Here is a 21,176-nt window from a genome sequence, read left to right as displayed (position 1 = left end):
GGACGCCCACTGAAAATCGTTTTACGCCACGATGAGAACTAGAGCCTCATTTAGCAGTGTTTTTGTGTGAAAGTAACGCGCTGAAAATTCTCTAAATAAAGCATGAATGCAGACCGATATCAGATTTTTCTGGTGGGAGTCCGTTTATTTGTGATTTTGGTCAAGTAAAATATGGCGCCCTGGGCATCTGCTGCACAAAGTCACTGCTGTAGGGGTAATTTCTGCCCTAAACCTTGTGATAGGACCCAACTTGTTCCATCCCGGAGTATCACTTTAAGCATGAGTTTATTTAACAGCTCCCAGATTTAGCAGCATGTTTTATAACGTTAAATGAAAAGATAAAAAAATAAATAGCTTAAGTTTTCTCAAGTAAATAAAGTTTTCCAAAATTTCAATGTAACTGCAATAACTGTAATAACTGCATTGCTGATTGGCTGTTTCCCAAGCCATGGCTCTGCTTGTAACCAATCAGATGGTGCTGTGGGTGGGACAGTGCTGGGAACTGGGTAGTGACTGCATCAGAGCTGCAACAAAGCAGCTTTAAATTTGTGTCTTATCGGCCGTTGGATATGTCTCAAAGTGCCGATAATTGGTCTATTCCTAAATAAAAGTTCCTAATTTGGTACCCATCCCTCGTTATTGCTATTCAGCAACATGCTAAAACTCCACCACAGAGTTCTGCAACACATGCTCAGAAGTCGCGGTGGAGTAATGGTGGAGATTATGAGGAGGACATCAACCTGAAAATAAAACATGGTCTCTATTAAGAACAGTTACTGTTTTTTCCTTTTATTGTAGTTAACCTTCAGTTACAAGAAAGGAGTTAAACATTGAAAAATAGTTAAACCAAAAATCACTTTAACCTCTAAACATCAAGTTTGAAAATACTGTGAATACTGTACAGAGATTCAGTTTCTATGACTAAGATGAATTCTATCAAAGCAACAGCAGTATAAAAAGAGGCGTATGCTTCTGTAATGGAGATAATTAAGAAATACAACAGTCGATGCTTAAAAAAAAGATGGCACTAAATACTCCATTTATATATTAATGAATGGTACTACAGCAAGCAGCCCACATATTTGCACTTTTCAAATGAGACATTAGAAATAAGGGTAATAACAAGGCTATACTCTGGTAACACTGTCAATATAATATAAATAACTCAACCCACTCAAATTTACCATTAAAGTGCCACCAACTCTTCCTTTACAGGGAGAAAACAAAGTATTTACACCATGTGGATTAATATAGGTTACATTATATATTTATAGTTTTTAAAATGGTTAACTTTTTGAAGCAGGGCTATATGGGGTACTTGTGAATAGTGGGTGTATTACCCACAGGAGATGCTCAACCAGTCGGTGAACTGTCACAGCTTGGTGATCAACCACTTTACCACGTACAGGAACATGTCGTTCTTCCATAGCAGTGAAACACAGCGGTTGTCTGAGAGCATAGTAAGGAGCTGCAAATGTTCACTTACAATGACACTCTAGTCCAGGTTGGACAAATTTAGCATAATTAAGTGGGAGAGTTCTGTTCTGCATCCCCTGTGCAGTGAGCATACACTGTTGTCAACAAGCCCCTCATACAACCTCACTTCCCAAAACAGACCTTCCCTTCAGAAACAATCTCAAAAGACAAAAAGAAAGCAAAGAAACTATTTCATCAAATAGAGAAGTTGCATTAGAGCGCTCCAAGATTTATCATTTATAATATTGATTCTCTTCCATTGGAAAAATGCCCAGAATATTTCAGGTACCATGACCCATGCAATGCCATTTGTTTTTAAGTTTCTCTTAAACTACCACAGACGTCTTTGTGTAGCATTAAACATGAATTTAAATCTATAAAGAAAATCATTATTGTGGCTTATTATGATTTTCTGTGCTTCATATCAACATAAAAACAGAACAGCAACACCTTTTTACTCTTATGTAGAAGTAATACATATTCCCAAATATCCACAGCTGAGTCATGGTAATGCTTAGATTAGGTTTATGCTGGTGAGCTTAACTGGCTCCAGATAGCCTGTGGAATCACTGACATGAACACTGAACCATAGACAGAAGACACACCACTATACATCTATTATAGGAACATTCATCCAAACACCAAAGTGGGAACGTTCATCCTAAATGAGGTTTCATGTTAAGATGAGGAAAAAATAAAGTATGTGTGTGTGTGGGAGGGTTGGGATCTGATGTGAATTAAGTCTCACAATGAAATAACTCCACGTGATGCAGGATATTTGGTTGGTGTCAGATTCTGTGGTGTAATTAAACTCTTATCATGCAGCTACAGTGATGGAAGAAAATGTCCGTTAATGTGTCAGTGACTGAGGTGGAAGCTGCAGACGAAGGACCAGAAGAAGAGCTGGACCAAAACAAAACAAATGTTGGTCATGGAAATTAAGACAGGAGAGATTAAAAATGAATTACTAAAAACTTTTTACCTCGCTAGAGCTAACTCTTCATCTTCTATTTATATGGCCAGATATGAACATGAATGATCCACGCACACATAAATACACACACACACAGTCACACAGATCCACAGAGTGATCCGTGCAGGCTTTAAGACCTGCAGCAGCCGGCTCCCTTCATCTCCTTGTTCACATACTCCTGCAGCGTGAACTTTTCGCTGGGATCTTTTATGGATCGGTGCTTCAGCTCCCTAAAGACAAAAGAGGAGGGTGAAATCCGACTGGAACAAAGTCAGACGCTACGCTTCATCAGGTCTCTCAAGTTGCGCTGGAAACTAAATTAAAAACTTTAGAACAGGTAAGAGACTAATGTGTTCATTGATTTTGAAATAAAAAAAGAAATAAGAGATGGTTATCTTAAAACACCCTTCAGGCCCACTGATACCGTTTTAATGAATGTTTGAACTTCTCTGTGGAGAATAATGAACATGCAGACTTCTACACTTGGCAGCTTTTTCACTATTATTTGTCTGAAGAGTAATAAGCACACGCTGGATTTCAGTTTACAGCTTAAACACATGAGCTTCATTTAATTGACAAATCTGTTGCACTTAAACTGAAAATGGTGCTATCAAAAGAGAAGTAGGAGACATTGTTTCAGGTAGGATTACATGTATTCATGATATTTTACTTTCTGATAAATTAGATCTCCAAAAACCACAGAGAAGAGTTTTTGGCTAGTTATAAAACAGTGAAACAGATACTGATGCTTCTTTATTAAAGAGACTGTGAGGAGGATCTGTTTTAATTGGAGTGCAGTGACACCCTTTGGCTCTGAGTCTCACATACACTGTCGTGAAGACCTGCCTTTTAATAAGGCGTTTGTTTTGGAAATGGTGGAGATCGGATCTTCTTTTCAACATCACTTTTCTTTTTTCAAGACAACTTTTTACTGGACACACCCAGAGGTAAGGTATTTATCAACAGGTATGTGCCGTAGTTCAGTAGCCGGCTATATTAAGTTTTACTGACAGCCCAGTACTCTAAGACATGTCTGTAATGTGTAATGCTAGTGAATCCTAGTTATGTCCTGCCAGTCATCTACCAATCAGATCTAACGTAACCTCACTCTTCATTTTATTGATAGACTTTCAAGTTTGAACAGACCACTGCAGAATAACTGCTGCAGACAGCTTAGCTTGAGCTTTAGCCTTTAGCTCGTGCTCTATCACTCTCCCGTTTCGCTTTCTTCTGCTCGTTTGTGCTTTTTCTTTTTGCTAGTTAAGCTCATGTGTCCGCCATTAAAACAAAATGAATCCACAAAATCATTTACAGCAAAGAAAAACACAGATCTCTCTTCTCACTTCTAAACTTTGTCAGCTGGCGTGATGTAGTCAAAAAGACTCTGACGAGCCATAAATCAATCCAGTTGTGCTCAACCTCGTGATCAGGAAGTCCAGAAGGGAGACTTTCATGATCACTTAGATACTCCTAACAGTCCATTTAAATACAAAGGCAACCCAGACCGTTGGCTTCAAAGGTATGAAAAGTAATTTAGTTAAAAAAAATCAGCTCTTTACAGTTGAAATACACCGGATGCATCAGCAGTGCGTCTCTGTTCCGTTTCACTCAAATGAACAGAATCTGTTCTGTTGCAGTTGTTGGAGCACGTCTGCGTGGCTGGTCTGTCGTTTCCGCCATCCTATTTTTGACGGACGCGGAGCTGTGACACATAAATTCAGCATAGGAAAGATCGAGCAGGACAGGAAGTCGTGACTGGAAACTGCTTAAAAACACCCAGGGACTTACAAAATAAAACAGACCGTGTCAAAACCATTTTTTTTTAAGCTTGGCTAAATTGATAAACGGACAGCCAGACCAGGAGTCAACAGGTTTGAGGTTTAACAGCCCAACATGACTGAAAACGCAGCCGGTGTCGGTGCCAACAAATGGCAACAGAGTCACACCGCAGATGTATCTAGTGTATTTCAGGCGTTACTCTTGCATCAGACAAAACAGTTCACAGAAAGCTTTTGTTTGGTTTATTTTTACATCTTTTAAGTCAACAATAAGCGATATTAGGCTGAAAACATACAGTATTTTCTGTTTAACCTTGCTGTGCCATGGACTTCACATTAAATATATTACTTGTCTTACTGGAGGTTACCTCAGGAGGGAACACCAGAGAGTTCAGGCTGTAGGTAATTTACCTAGAGACACACCAAAAATCACCAAGGTTCCTTTATAATAATTCTGGGTTGCATTGGCCAAGTAGTCAACAAATTCTTGAGCCAGGCGACTAATGAGCGGTGAACAGCACACGCCATCAGCATTGTCCCCGCTAATGTATTTTCAATGTTTCCCTTCATGCTCTGGCATGTTTGTTGCTGTGCAGTGGCGATGAGGCATCATTCAGATGGGGATAATTATGGACCTCGTCAAAATGCATCAGCTTAAAAACTTTCTGCTATTGTTGTTTCTGGTGTGCTCACTGTCATGTTGTCATTTTTCATGACATGCATCTATCAAGTTCCTGACATGGGCTTTGCAGTAGAAGAGTTAGCAAGTTGACCCTTGGCTTGAAGCCTTTCTTCAATTTAATGCTAAAAAGTGAAAACTAAAAGGGATGTTAGATCTACATCTTTGAACTTTAATACAAACAAAACCTTGGTTAATTAGACTGAGAGTTATGAAACTTACTTTGCCACAGCAGTGAAAGCCAACTCCACATTCAGGCCTGACCTTGCGCTGGTCTCCATGAAGGGAACGCCAAACTCCTGCAGATGTGAAATCAAGAATAAAATTTATATAGACTTGCCAGTTTAATATTGGCCATGTAGAAACTATTTTGACGTGTTACACCCATAGACTGCATAATTGATGGACGTAGTCTTTCCTACGTCACCCGTCTGTTTCTGAAATGGATTTATGAAGCAAACCAGCTGGTGCAGCCATATTGGAAGTGATGTGGGCTGTGTCTCCGATTGGGCGAACTTGAGATCTGCTGAGTTAGGGGAAAAAAACCTCCCTACAGTGTGTGCTGATAGTAGAATTGGCGTTTTCTCTACCAGGCTGTAAATATGTTAATTTCTGCGGCGTAAACTGCTTCTTTTTGGCTTGGTGTGTATGCAACTTCCTGAAACAGAAACAGCAGATTTTGGTGCTTCTGCATAGCCACAAATTTTTGGACCAGAGGTTACACCAAATCACAAATGATACACAACATGGCACATTCTTTGTCTAATTGAACAGCAGTGTTAGCACTGTAATTTGTTTTTATTTGTGCAGAGGGATGATTTTGTGCCATAAAAATCTTTATGAGTATCAGCTTGGATTTACATAAAAATGTTTCTTTTCCACAATCATCATATTTTCATACACTCTTTCCCTGAAAATATGACTTTCTGCTGGAGTGAACACTTTGAGAGTTTGAAGTAAATGCAACGTCAGCCTTTTTTTTGTTAGGGGAAAAAAAACAAAACCTGAACCCCCACAGAAATCACTCTCAACAGCTCTAGTTTATGCAAAGAATGAGCTCAGACATCTGTTTGAAGTTTGTAGATTTATAAGCTCCAAGTTTGAGGCTATCCTTGGGAAATTTTCTCCAGAAGACTACAACAGATGTTTGATGGTTTAACAGGTTTTTAAATGATACAGATCGAGCACTTTACAGCACAACAGTAAACTTGTTTCCCTCTAATACGAGCTGCTCTGATGTGATGAATTTGTTCCCCTAGCTTGATATCTGCAAGGGAATTTATCCCAGCCCACAGTGGTGGTGACTGATACACGGTTTTCCCCAGGCTGAAGTTTAAGATACTTAGAGGCACTTTGTTGCTTCTTCTGGTTAAGAATTGCTTTTCTGTTTGCCATTTGTTATTTGTGCCACTCTGCAAAAACAACAGTCTGAAAGATTTATAAAAGGCTGATGTTTGCTCCTGGTTTTTGTGCTTAGGGGTTTCCTTGTTCATAGCACTGAGGTTTATCAAAAAACATCTCATGGATGACACATAAAGGAGCTATTTGTATTATAAATATTAGTTACCAAAGGTTTAAGCTAAAACACCTGTTACATCTACGGTTTGTGATTTCTTGTTTGGCTTATTTGAGGGATGAATTTCTTACCCCACAGAGCAGAAACCCTAATCTCTGAGATAGAAGCAGAAAGGGGATCTAATCCCTGGATAATCTCGCCTTGCCGTCATACCAATCATGCTCATATTTGATGGAAATTCTTTAACATTAAACTATCAGAAATTACATGAAAATGCATCTCAGATAGAAAAAGCCAAAAGTTTTCAGTGCAGGATTAATTCTAACTGCTGTACATCTAGGGAGAGAAATACGCTCATATTTTTCAAACTGTTTACCTTGGCAAGCCTCTCCCCGTCTTCTCTCTTCACCACCCTCTCGTGAGTTGCATCAGCCTGGTGTGACAAGAAAAACAAGGTCACACTTGAGCACGATGCACCAACATCAGTGCTAAAACTCACAAAATCCACCAACCCACTGGGCACTATTTATCCACAGTTTATATGCAAGCCTTCCGAGTGTTCAGGTCTGATAGCATCTAATGAGTCAAGATTGGCTCTTGGAGTGCTAATTAAGGACTGATATGGAGTGCTGAGGACTGAAACTAGACAGAGCTCCAAGGCAGAGACATCTGTTCTCTGTGCAGAGGGGAGATGTTAGTGGCAATTGTACAAAAAAATGTGACACTGATATTTGCAGATTAGCAGGTTGGGACATGATCAAATGTGTGTTAGAGATAAGCTCAACTCATTTTAGAAATTAATTTAAAAAGAAGAATCAAGAATTTATTGTTGATTAACTGATAAAGCCTGAAGTTGGACGGCAAATACTTTTTTCCCAATATTTTCCAACTGTTTCACTGATTAGAAGAGTAATAAACAACAAGAAAAAAAAAGAGTTTTCCTTTTTTGGTTCAACAGATGTTTTGTTTTAAATAGCCGAGGAGGTAGGCCTATAAACTTTACTGCAGCTGATCACTAGGGGGAGCTCTTCACTATACAGCTGTTGTCTTATTCATTTTAAACTGAGTCAGTGAACATGAAGGTGCTTGAAACTTTGTGAGTATTAAAAGTGTTTATAATCCATCTCTCTTACTGATCTCCTGGCCTTGTAAGATGCTTGATTCTGATTGGTTGAAACCCCTTGACGATGGGACGCAGGGGAAAAGATTTCATAGAGTAAAGCCATAGACCGGTAAGTTCAGGTAAAACTTTCAGTGCCTGTTAGCATCATACTGGAAAACAGTGTGGCTAAAATATTAGCAGTTAGCTAATTCAACAAGCTAATCAACAGGTATTTCATACTGAGTTCTGTGCTACAGTCTTTGTGATGGCAGAGGAGCAGGTGAAACCAACTTATATCGAAATCTACACAGAAATTTAAGTCATGAGTGGTTTTGATGAAGCAGCAGCGTTAAAGTTGTGACATTTGCCTCGATCAATTTAAAGGTAGTTTTGAGATATAAAACTCTGATGCAACATAGAGGGGGGTCGTCTATCCTGAAGGGTTTCTGCTTTTCCCATAACTGCCAGTTAGCTATACATAACACCCAGTGTTTTAGCAAATTTATTCGATCCCCACCCAATGTACAGTGTTTGCCACAGCTGCTCTACAAAAAAACAACAAAGAAAAACAGTATAAAGCTGATTACCAAAATCTTTTTATTTATGTTTCTGTGATAGTTGAACCACCAGTATTTGTAAGCATTTTAATAATGTCTTTAATGCTAAAATATCACATTGGTGTTATTTCCATTTTTTTCTGATTGCAAAAAAAGTTACAGTTACTCACTCTCATCCAGGAAAAAAGGAATGTTTTTGTGGTTAAATGTTTGTCTTGATTAACTTCTGACTCTAAATCTCAGCACTTCACAATGCTGGAGGGTTTTCTTGTTTTCATAACAGAAGTCTCATAAATCAAAACTCACTGTATAACAGTCTAAAAAGGTCTAAATAAAGTTAGTTTGTGTCATCCTCCTTACCCTGCCAAGCCCGTTTGCTCCTATTGAAGTCAATCTTTAACATTGCACCACAAAAATAAACTTGTATTTTTAGAAAATAAAGTTAGAACGCTGCCAAAATACAGAGCACTGTTGTTTTCACAAGGCATCAGTCGAACAAGAGTCACACTTGAAGTTTTCTGTACTATTTTTAGCTGCATATTAGTCCAGATTTGGTTCAGTAGTGAGTCACTGTCTCAAAATAAACTTCAGTGCCCACATTGGATGTAATAAAGAACCTGTCAGGCAGTGTAACTGTGTGACTCACTGATCTGTTTATAATAGTTTATAAACAAAAATAAGGAAGCACTGAGAAGTTACATCACTTTTTTACTACACAGACAAGAATCAAGGCAGGTGGGATGATTTGACTTTTGGTTGCATAAACTGCAAGACTCCTTCGACAATTTTTTCTTCTCTCTATTTTATAGCTGCCGAAAAGTTCTGAATAAGTAAAACTGAACAACATACGGCAAAATATATCAAATATGTGTTTTAATAAAGAATGGTTAAAGTTAGATTGAGGAGGAAAAAAGAATTTTAAAGATGCTATGAGGAGGATCTGTTTTAATAAGACTGGCTCGCCACCTTCTGGCCTGAAGTCTCACGCACACTGTCGTAAAGATGTGTCTTTTAACCAAGCGTGTTTGTTTTGGAACTAATTTTCATTGTCAAAGACTTTTTTTTTTTTTTTTTACAATTTTAGCCCAAGTTTTAGCTTTGAGCTCATGCTCTGCCACTCTCCTGTTTAGCTTCCTTCTGCTCTTCTGTCTCTCTGGTCCTGCTGGACCTGATTGAGAAGCTACAAAGTAGCATTTCAAAATAACTCATATTGGCGCTGATAATCTCATTTTAAAATGTGGTTTATGATCGGGCATATATCTAGAAGGGAGACTTTTTCAAGACTTTGAAATAATAATGTTACAAGAATAATAATGTAGTAATTTTGTGAGAGCAAAACCGTAATAGGGAGAAGTAATGGATTTATGGGACAATAAAATAATAAAAAATATTAAAATGTTACTTTGTAACAAATCCTGTCTCCTAGTGCCACCTGCACTAAAATGAGGAACATCTTGTGAAGTTATACTCAGCAGCTGGGGACTAACAGCAGTTGCAGACATGTACAGATCCTTCCTATTTGTCTTTTTTCAGAACAGACTGGCTGCTTCTCACGTCCTCTGTCCCAGTGGGGACAAATATCCGGGGACTTTGTCAACAGTGCCTGATGCTGCTATAGCCTGATGCTATGGAAGGAAGAATTTCTCATTTCACAAATATGGCTCTTCTGTCCTCATGTCTCTTTTGATTCCTCACAAGAAGGAGCTAAGACATGAGGACAATGTGAATATGGGACATGAGAAACCAAATGAATGAGATGAGGAGAATCCTGGTACTTATATCTTGATACTCTAAAGGGGCCGTGAGGAGTTTGAAAGTGATCTTGAAAAAGTCTCCCTTCTAGATATATGCCTGATTATATTCCACAATTTAAAATGAGATTATCAGAGCCAATATTGCTGGTTACTGGTTATTTTAAATTGCTACTTCTTCGCTTCCAGTTCGGGTCGATTGATTTCAACACGTCTAGGTCTCTATGACAACACCACACTAGCTGATAAAGTTTAGTAGTGAAAAGAGATTAAACACAGAGATCTGTGTTTTTCTCTGCTGACAACAATTTCTGTGATTAATTTTGTAGTGATGGTGGACACAGGAGCCTAACTGTCTGACAGAAAAAAGACAGAAGAGCAAAAGAAAGATAAACAGGAGAGTGATAGAGCACGAGCTAAAGGCTAACACAGGAGCTAAGCTGTTTGTGATAATGTTCATTCCAACCCACATGCAGCAGTTATTCTGCAGTGGTCTGTTCAAACTTGAGAGTCTATCAATAAAATGAAGAGTGAGGTTACATTAGCTCTGCTTGGTAGATGACTGGCAGGACATAGTTAACCAGGATTTACTGAGGTTACACATTAAAGACATGTCTTAGAGCGCTGGGCTGCCAGCTGCGCTACATTTAAATGGCTAATAAACTACTCACAAACTGACAGTGTTAACTTGTTGTCACGTTAGCCTACAGATACGTTGGAGCACTGGGCTTCTGATGTTGCTAACATGTAGCCGGCTACTACAACACTTGCTTGATGTCACGTTTCAAACCATAGAGCTATGTAACTGTACAGATAAATACCTTACCTCAGTGTGTTGTATCCAGTAAAAATTTGTCTTGAACAAAGAAACTTTGTTTTGATCTGATCTCCATTTAATTCCAAAACAAACACACGCCTCGTTAAAAGAAGTTTACGATAGTGTGTGGAGACTCCACACACTGCCACAAGGTGACGAGGGAGTGCAATTAAAACAGATCCTCCTTGTAGCATCTTTTAAGCAATGTTTTGCTATGCTAAAAGCTTTTCATTAAACCTGTCCTAAAGCATAATCACAAAATGTTCCACAACCATTAACTCGACACAGGCAGTTGGTTGGCTTTTTTAGCCTTCATTTGTGACTATATTTACAAAACCTCAAAATATTTCCTGCTTTTATGTGGCCCTTATACTCTCCTACAATGTTTAGGTTGGAAAATATATGAGAGTGATACAGCTTTTGGTCTTTAACACATTCTTTAGAATCACAAAACCCCCCTCCCCCCTCATATTTTTATTACCTACAGTCACAATAATTGCCCATAATGCCTTGCCTTGTTCCCAAGCAGCATGAGGACCACATCCTGTTGGGCGTACTCGTGGATCTCAGTCAGCCATGCCTGGCAACAAAACAGGACAAAGGGAGGAGAGAGAAAGAAGACAGAGTCACCGTTAGAGAGGCATTAAGACATTATGAGTGTGAAGAGCTATAAAGGGAACAATCAAACATTAGAGAGAAGTAAGAACGAATGTGTCGTTCACATGAAAAAGGGGTTTTAGGAAAAAGAAACCCTCGTCTGGGACTCGACAAGGACAAGCCTGCGCATTAAATCTAATAAGAGAACAAAGAGGAGGAGGGATAAAAAGCAGCATTTAGAAGATGAGTTTCAGTGGAAAAAATGTGGACAGATTAGATGGAATTGAAGCAAGAACAAAGAGAAAAGGGATAAAAGCAAGGACAGGGGGTTTGAAACATACATGAAAAGCAGGAGTTTGGTTATACTTGTCATCTTCAGTTTGATAAACAGTCTGCTCAACCTTGCCTAATGCACAGAGTCCACAGGGGGAAAAACAAAGCTTTCAGGGACAGCCAACACATCGAAGTGTACATAAGACATCTTTTACATTTGCCGAGCGTTTCGTCAGCTCAGACATACACCTGCAGTCGCCACCTGCTGAGACGATATCCCTAATGTCAGCACATAGCTTAATTGTACCCACAGTGGCTCCACATCGGTTTTCTGACTGGCTTGAGATCAATCAGCCTTTTCTTCAGCAGTCCCTCTCCGTAGCTGTTTCCTCTCTGACAGTTTCTTTAATTAATTCTGGTGATGACTCTGTGAATGTGTGTAAAGGGATTCCAGTGGGGTCACCAAAAGCCAAAGGTCGCGTTTAACGACAGGACACGAGAGGAGTGATATATTGACAGTGCTACCCATGGAAACTTAAGAATCGGAATGATCAACAGTAGGTTTTTGCTAATATGACCAAATCTTGGTGTGAAAATCTAAGTACAAATGGGAGTCCATTATCTTGGTATTGTTAACCCATAGTTACAATCTGGTATCTCTTGATAGCCGACTGTAAAGAGCAGACAATCTTCACAGAAAGGTGAACATTAGATGCTGATGAATGCAGAGATAGAGCCTTGCCATCAGTTTGAAAGAGTAATAACAGCTGTTAGCCCATTTCAAGATGGCTATCAGCTAAAGTGTTGCTCTGGATGAAGCTTTTACCGACTTCACCTGTATAAAAATCTACAGATCTGTGTTTTTTGAGTCAAATTATTGACTTTAAATTTGAATAGAAGTGTAACACCCACCATGCATTAGCTCCACTCACCTGCTTTAACAACCACCCTCTTCAAATCATCCCTCACTCAGTAAGTTTGTCATCGTCCTCTCCCTCAGTCACTTTAAGAACCTTGGAGAAAAAGTGACTTCCTGCATGAATTGGCAGTACGAAGGAGTGCTCACTGGAGGAAGTCAGATCTTTTATTTATAAGCACCTGCATGTTTCAACATGGTCATGTAATGCTAATCATACCAGTCTGTGAAGGGCCATGCATCTTTCTATTGGATGTGGAGCGGACTCTGAATCCTCAGAGCTCTGGGGTTCTGTTGTGGGATGGTGCGACTAAATCTCAAGGGTAAGATCAGCTTTGAAAAGGTTTAAATCATGCTGTATATCAGTCCTTGATGTCTGATAAATGATGCAGAAAGGACAAGTTGATGAAGCATGATTTTTTTTTTTAATACTCTGGCTGATGGATTTTTTTATCTGCATCAATTTACAGTTCAGCGATTAGCTTGCTGATTAATCCTCACATCAATAGGCTTTACACAATCACAATTTTTGGGCCGATCACCGATCAGTGAGTTTAAATAAACCGATAACCGATCACCGATCCGCTCACATGAGGAGCAATATTTAAACTACTTGTTTATGTACTTATATACTTATGTGCTGTTTCCTGAGTATCAATCTTGCCATGCCCCAATGTTCAGTTAAGTTCAGTCTGGACAATCAAAAATATAACCCAAGACAAAAATAATTAGCACAACTTATAGTAATTAAATTACTTTATTGTAATTAATTACTTTCCTGTAACAAGTAAATACTGCAAATTAAGGACAGTAATGCTGCCTCAAACATACAGCAGCATATCAATTAAATTAACAGTCACAGACTGTAACTCTAGTGCAAATACAACGAAGCTGCCTCAAAACATTTATATACATCCACAAAATTAACAGTTTTTTTTAATCATGAGTCATTGCTCTCGGATACACACAAATGAACATGTCGATGCTGTGAAACTAGTTTGGAGTAAATGAGACAGGTTAAACACGACCATGACGTCATTGATTGATCGGTGATTTATGACATGACGACCGATCCTGATCATTACAAAAAATGGCAAATATCGGCCGATCCGATATAACCGATATGATCGGTGTAAAGCCTACACATCAATATTAATTCAATAAAAGAAAAAAATAGACAAAAATGTTTTTTGTTGCAGAAACCTGTCTTCTTTAAGCCTACCATCAGGGTGTGAATGTGGTGTAGATGCGCGATAGACACAGTGTAAAGCGCTTTGAGTGATCAGAAAGACTAGAAAAGCGCTTCATTAGTACTGGTCCGTTTGCCATTGTCTTACATTCTGGGTCAGATTCCTCTCATCCTACTTTTGAAAATAGATTCTCTACAGAGTTCAGGTTCAGCCCTTTTCTGGCTGATCAAGCAGTGATAGCATGGTCATCTAACCAGCTTTTGTTTTTTTGGTGGTGTAGGCAGGCGCCAAGTCCTGTTGGATAATTAAATCAGCATCCCCATAAAGATGTAAAAAAAAAAAGGACGTTATCTTGCTCGGCTTGAAGTGAGATTGCCACAAAAACTGCTCCCCCTAGTGGCTGGCTGAAGTATAGGTCAAAAAATCTGTCTCTCCAGTCATTCCAGATGGGCTGTAGTCCAACTTTAAAAAATGAATATACCTAATAGAAATGTTTCTCATATCCGATTGTTGTGGTTATTTAAAGATATTATTAGGCCGCCTTGTAACCAAGTTCTCTTTTCTCTGAAAACTTTTGTTTTCATTAATTACAAGAGGTGAAAAACGAGGTTTGATGTTACTTTTGACGATGATTGACAGCTGCCGTTCTTGTGTATTTTTTCAGGGATTGTAAAATATGTTGGAAGGTAGATTTAAGAAGTGATTGGACTCTCGAAAGAAAAAAAATTATATATACAACAGCAATTACACCCCAAATCATACTACTTGGATTTTGGGCTCTTCTTTATCTTTAGCAAAACTCTTTTGTGTTTTAATCTCTTCGTGGAAGGTGTCACCTGTAGCCAACTGAACCATACAGACAGTTTTATGGAGCCACAATGATGACTTTAATGTTTGGTATTGGAAAATAAATATAGCATTAAAATTGGTTGGACCCCACTAGATCTGTGTGATCTAAACATTATCGTTTGATTCTCATAATTATCTGTTGAATTCAGCTGTAATACATGTAAAAGTTGGTGCAAATAAAACTTAGTCTTTAAAACACTTCGATTCAACCAGCCTGTGTCATCTCATTTAGGTGGTTCTTATCTTAAAAACTGCAAAGGGAATCATAGTAAGTTTGGCATATGATCGCTTTGTCTCTACCAGCAAGTCCTTCGACTAAATTATGCGACTTGAAATCCCAAAACAAGCAAAAACCACTCGACAGAAAGCAGGCGTCTTGAGTATTAACACATCTGTCAGAATGAGAAAAAAAAGACCTGACTGTAGTTTGGAGGATGTGAGAACTTATGAGTAAACATGTTTACATAAATACAGATACAATGCTTGCTGCCCATCACTGAGGGCCATTATATCTCTGTGAAAGGCTGAATAAACAGTGACAGCTGGTTTTTAATATCTCATCCACATGCTGTAAACAAAGCCTGAAATATGAGGCTGTCCTGCGCTGTGTTGTACAATTATAAAACATCACAGACACAGTCAGTCAATTCAGATTTAGAATTCATATTTCAGACTGGAATGAACATCGCTGTCTCTTAGTGAATATCAGAGGCAATTCTAAAACTCAGTGGGAGACAATTCAGGGAAGCTAAGACCGGTGATGTCGACTGACATCTCCAGACTTAATGCAATGTATTAATACACGCCTGTCAACTGCTGTGTGATTGGGTTTGTTAGGTGTGAGTTTTAATCATCCAGTCTTTAGAAGAACCCAAGAGACATGAGACATATGTGCAGTCTGAAAAGTAATAACCTCAAAATCAAAATGATATATTCAATATATTCAAACCTGTCCCATATTTTTAATTTTTTTTTTTTTTTTTTTAAATTTTAGCTGAGCATGTTACCTGCAACAGTGGAAAAAATGGAGCAGAAGAGTGTACTTTGCTTTGTGTAGAATGAATTTAACCTTCATTTAAAGTAACTGGAAGAAAATATTTAATTTCCACTTTCTTATTTTTTTGTTGTGAGCCAATTATTTATTTCAATAGTAGATGTGTCGACCAGTTCCCGTGTTGCTAATTCTGACTAGTCAAGACCATAGACTGTATAATTAATGGACGTAGTCTCCCCAACGTCACCCACCTGTTTCTGAAACTGACTCAAGAAGCACATCAGCTATTGCAGCCATATTGGAAGTGATGGGGGCTTCGAGTACAGCTATAGAGCGGGTACTGGGTACCGATTCATGTAAAATCAAAAGGTACCATGTTTGGGTACCTGAATGCATCCTTATGACTGTGAGAAAGTGGAAGAGTGGGAGATTTTCCATGCTGGAAATGAACACAGCGTTACAAGGTTATATATTGAAGAACAAATGAAACTGAAAAGAATTTACATTTTATTGTTCAACAAATTGATATTTTTTACCACACACAAAAGTACAAAAAATTGGTACTGCTGAGTACTGATACCGGGTTTGCCAGGTACTGGGAATTGGTACCGTATCATTTCTAATGTAAAGGTACCCACCCATCCCCTGTCAGCCTCTGATTGGGTGAACTACGATCTTAAATTCCCCTAAACTCCTGAGTTATTAAAAAATTCATCTCCCGTACAGTGTGTGCTGAGAGCTGTGCGACTTCCTGTACTTCTGGAGCCTGCATCACGCAGACGCTCCAGAAACAGAAGGTTTTAGCACTTCCGCATTGTCTCATATTCATAGATCGGAGATTGCTGCTTAGTCAGGACAGAGGTCTCTTTTGGGAAGCTAGAAATCTGTGTTTAACCTCCATGCCAGGCAAGGAATAAGGCTGGGTTCCAATTTTTTTCCAGACTGGGATCACAATCTCTGGTCCACTGCTCATAGAGCAAAATGTCAATGACACTGTGATAAAGAACAGTGGTTTCTGTACCTATTGGGAAAACAAGTTCCAAAACCATGTGAAATAAATCCTATGTATCTGGCATTTAGTTTGAAAGAACAACAATAAAGCTATAAAAAATATAATAACACCAAGGCAGATATTACTTTTTCTAATAATCCATAGCTCTGGGGAATTCAACAGTTTGCAAGTTTGCTCTAATTTCTAATATAACAATTCCAGTCAAGTTGAATCAGAAGCGAGAATTTTACACCATTTTATTCCAAAATCATAAATGTATTACTGCACTCCTGCTTCTTGCTTAACTTTAGATGAGACAGAAAGCGAGTTGAGCAAAAAAGAAAGCCAAAAGGCAGTGGAGAGATGGAGAGATAGATGACAGAAGAAGACAAGAAATAGATACAAAGGATGTGTATCAGGGGGGAGGGAAAATGAAAGGCAGGCAGACTGCTGCTGGCGGCTGCTTCGTGACTTTGGTGAGAATAGTTGTCACTGGCTGTGGCGTGTGGGGGTACTTCTGATGCTCCCGTGTATCTTTGTTTCTTTTGTTGTCAGTCAGATAAAAACACAGAGCTAAATCTAACTGCAGGACACTAAGACACCTGAAGGTGTGGGGTTACACTTGGTTTAAAAGCATGTATCATGCAGTGATGGAAGTAACGAACTACATTTAGCCCTGATGTTTGTGTCTGGTGTCCATAATTAGCAATTAAACTGAAAAAACTTCTGTGGTTAAAATGGGCAAGAACATTAAACTGAGACTTTGCATTTACCTTATAACATGTAAGTTGCAGCTTATTTTTCCATGTACAAACAAGCAATCACAGCAGAGCTACACAGCAGAGCTACACAGCAGAGCTACACAGCAGAGCTACACAGCAGAGCTACACAGCAGAGCTACACAGCAGAGCTACACAGCAGAGCTACACAGCAGAGCTACACAGCAGAGCTACACAGCAGAGCTACACAGCAGAGCTACACAGCAGAGCTACACAGCAGAGCTACACAGCAGAGCTACACAGCAGCAGCAGATCCCGAGTTCGCCTCCCGGCTTCCACTGCTTTACTGTTCTAGTACATCAACTATCAACAGCGGGCCCTGTTTTGGGGCCCTTGCTGGTAAGTCTCTGTCTTCCTTGCTGGTCCTTCACTGCTAAACACTGAACCACCCCACCGCTGCGGGCTCCGTACTAGGAGCCCCCGCGTGTAAGTGCCTGTGCCCGTCTGCTCTCTGCTACATCGCTGCTAACTGCTCCTATCACTGTAGCCTCTTACGTATTTTGTACACTTTTTAGCCCTGTATTGGCCCTCTTCTTACTCTTTTCTCAGGTGCTATCTACATTCATGGCTCCACTTACCTCTCCTTCGGGCTGCACCAACTGCACCGTCCTCGTTGAAAAAGTTTCTGAACTCGAGCGGCGTATCTCCACACTTTACACACTTCGTGAAGCAGAGCTGCAAATGGACACCATTCTCTTCCGTCCCTCGTCACCGGCGTCCAATTCATCCAGTCCTGCCCAGTCCTGCCTTGCCCCCGGTACTGCCCAAGCCGACGTTGTGTCAGCCCCTCCGCCCGGTGCCACCGCTCCTGACAAACCGGCTTCTACCTCCGCCCCCCCGACTGCTGCTGGGGACCTCACCTGGTCGAAGCTGGGGGCAAAGCCCAAGTCTCTCGCTACCTCTACCCCACGAGATCCTGCATCGTGGTCCTTGGTCGCTTCTCGTAGTGTAGAATCCAAGCAGCCCCCCCATGCACTCCATCACAAAATCCACCTGAGTAACAGGTTTGACATCCTTGCCACGCAGGACTTCCTTCCTGAAATGGACACACGTAAAATTCCACAATCGTGCACCTCACTGACTGTTAGCTCACCGCCTCCTGAAACCCCCTCCCGGGGCCCTCCCTGCCGCATGACCCGCCGCCTCTCTGTCCCTTTCACACCGGCTCCAGTGCGCCGAACCACCGCTACCCACACAAGCTCATCTCCGCCTGTACGCTCACCACCGGTCAAAATTGATCCTGCTGCCCCTTCAACGGCACCATCCCCTCGGCCCCTTTTCCCCCCGACCACCTTACTAATTGGAGACTCCATCATAAGAAATGTCCGTTTCTTCAATGTAACTACGCACTGTTTCCCTGGAGCAACAGTCTCCGACATCCTTCACAAACTTCCCGGTCTACTCCACTCACTCCCGTCATCTGTCCGTCGAATTATAATCCACGCTGGCTGCGTGGATGCGTTTCGCCGACAGTCCGAGATCACAAAATTAGCGTTCGATAAACTTTTCCGTTTCATTCAATCCACCGGGAAATCCATCTTCATGAGCGGTCCAATCTCCCCTCACAACTGTGGCTCCGGACTCTTCAGCAGGATCCTCTCCCTCCATTCCTGGCTTAAATCTGCCTGCATGTCTCACTCCATAAACTTCATTGACAATTTCGACTTGTTTTGGGGCCGTGAATCCTTCTTTAGACGCGACGGTCTCCACCCAAACAAACTGGGCAGCCATATGTTAACTGTCAACCTACAGCATGCTGTCCACACTCAACCACGTGATTGACTGTTTACACTCAAACCGCAGTGCCCCCTGTCTTCATCTACGGTCCAAAATCTAAACACCTCTACCTGCTATACCTCCCTCTACAGGCCTCAGCGCATATTGCAGCCCCATTGTGCCCCTCACAGCATTCAGCCTGTCATCTCAGTCAGACCGTCTCAAAACCGCCCCGTCCCCACAAACACACGCCAGCTCATTCGCATTAAGCACTGTGCTCCTGCTGATATTGCTCCCATTCTCCCCATTATAACAACCAGATCCCCCAGCCGCCGCAACATAAACAGGAGAAAAGTCAAGCACTCCCGACAAAACCTATCCCTGGTCCCCAGTTTCACACAGCATCCACCACAACAGCATATCCTCAAACTCGCTCTCCATAACACCCGCTCTCTCAACAATAAAGCAGTCATACTGAATGATTTCATCATGGACAAAAACCTGGACTTTCTCTGTATCACCGAAACCTGGCACAGCCATTTGGATTACTTCTCACTCAACCAAGCCACCCCCTCCGGATACAAATACATTGATCGTCCCCGCCATACTGGAAGAGGCGGTGGTGTTGCATCAGTCTACAAGAAGCATTTCAAAACCAGCTCCATCTCCACTCCCTCTGTTGAATCATTTGAACACATTGCTTTCAAACTACTCTCGCCCAGTCCTTTCATAATCACTGTGATCTACCGTCCTCCCAAGCCAAATCCATCTTTCCTCTCTGATTTTACTGACCTTGTCACTCATTTATCAGCCATCTCAGCTTCAGTACTAATTCTTGGTGACTTCAACTTCCACATTGACAACAATAACTGCAAACAAGCCTCTGACTTTCTCGACCTCCTGGACTGCCTCAACCTCACACAACACGTTAATTTCCCTACCCACTCCCACGGCCACACCCTGGACCTAGTCTGCTCCACCGGTCTCACCATTCAACAACTCACTTGCTTCAACCTCCATATTTCTGACCACCTAGCCATAGTGTTTGATATCCACCTACCTGTCCCTTCCGCCAGAGAAAAACGCACAATATCTTTCAGAAATGTCAACTCCATCCTGCCTCAAGATTTCTCGGCCGCCGTTCGTACTTCCATGACCACGACCCCCCCTCCATCATCAGTTAGCCCAGAACTGCTTGTCAACCACTTCAACAGTGCTCTCTCCACCTGCCTCAATAACCTAGCCCCCTTAAAAACCAGAACAGTTACTTTTACTCACTCAGCCCCTTGGTTTACCCCTGACCTTCACCACCTTAAAGCGAAAAAACGTAGGCTTGAAAGACTCTACAAGAAAACCAGACTCACAGTACATGTTCAAGCATACACGGAACATCTACAACTGTACAAATCTGCCCTTATCCATGCCCGCTCCACCTACTATTCAAACCTAATCCGCACCAGTTCTGATAACCAAAAGGCTCTCTTTTCCACCTTTAGCAAACTCATCAACCCCATTGATAACACTTCTCACTCCTTTACCTCAGAAAAATGCAACTCATTCCTCTCATTCTTCCAGTCAAAAATTGACTCCATCTACCACTCCTTATCAACACCACCCCCTGCTTATGTCTCCTCCATTCCCTCCTTTCCTCTTGTCACCTCACCTCTCTCCAAATTCTCATCCATCTCCCAAACAGAGCTGTCAAAAATGGTCTCTTCCATGAAATCATCCACCTGCATCTTAGACCCTATCCCATCGTCCCTCATTAAACAATGCCTCCCTACAATCTCCCCCTTCATCACTTCAATTGTCAACGCCTCACTTACCTCCTCCACTGTCCCTCCGTCTCTTAAACTTGCTGCCATCACTCCGATCCTCAAGAAACCTGGTCTGAATCCTGACGATCCCAATAACTTTCGCCCCATATCTAACCTGCCCTTTCTCACCAAGATCCTTGAACGTACCGTTGCTGCACAAATCAAGACCCACCTTACCAACAACATCCTCTACGAACAGTTTCAATCTGGATTCCGCACTCACCACAGCACTGAAACTGCCCTCCTTAAAGTCACAAATGACCTCCTCCTCTCCTCTGACTCTGGCCTTCTATCCATCCTCATTCTCCTGGACCTCACCGCCGCTTTTGACACAATCAACCATTCCATCCTGCTTTCCCGCCTTAAATCTCTCCTCCACATCACAGACGACGCCCTCTCTTGGCT

At 40.9% G+C, this 21,176-nt stretch overlaps 1 protein-coding gene across 1 annotated transcript in view; it reads right to left on the bottom strand.

The window, feature by feature from the left end:
• Positions 1-881: 881 nt before the first annotated feature.
• rab26 (RAB26, member RAS oncogene family) overlaps positions 882-21,176 on the bottom strand; it is a 115,470-nt gene continuing 95,175 nt past the window's right edge. Inside the window, exons 6-9 of the mRNA XM_074697152.1 lie at positions 11,164-11,229; positions 6,799-6,855; positions 5,129-5,205; positions 882-2,679 (exon numbers count right to left, since the gene is read on the bottom strand). Coding sequence (XP_074553253.1) covers positions 2,580-2,679; positions 5,129-5,205; positions 6,799-6,855; positions 11,164-11,229 — 300 coding nt within the window. The 3' untranslated portion in view covers positions 882-2,579. The remainder of the gene's footprint in view (positions 2,680-5,128; positions 5,206-6,798; positions 6,856-11,163; positions 11,230-21,176) is intronic.

The sequence above is a fragment of the Halichoeres trimaculatus genome, unplaced genomic scaffold, assembly GCF_033239565.1.
Source record: "Halichoeres trimaculatus isolate MK-OKI-2021-1 unplaced genomic scaffold, fHalTri1.1 fHalTri1_scaffold_20, whole genome shotgun sequence".
Lineage (NCBI taxonomy): Eukaryota > Metazoa > Chordata > Actinopteri > Labriformes > Labridae > Halichoeres > Halichoeres trimaculatus.
Note: the sequence above shows the minus strand (reverse complement) of the source record. Positions and strands in the feature narration are given on the sequence as shown.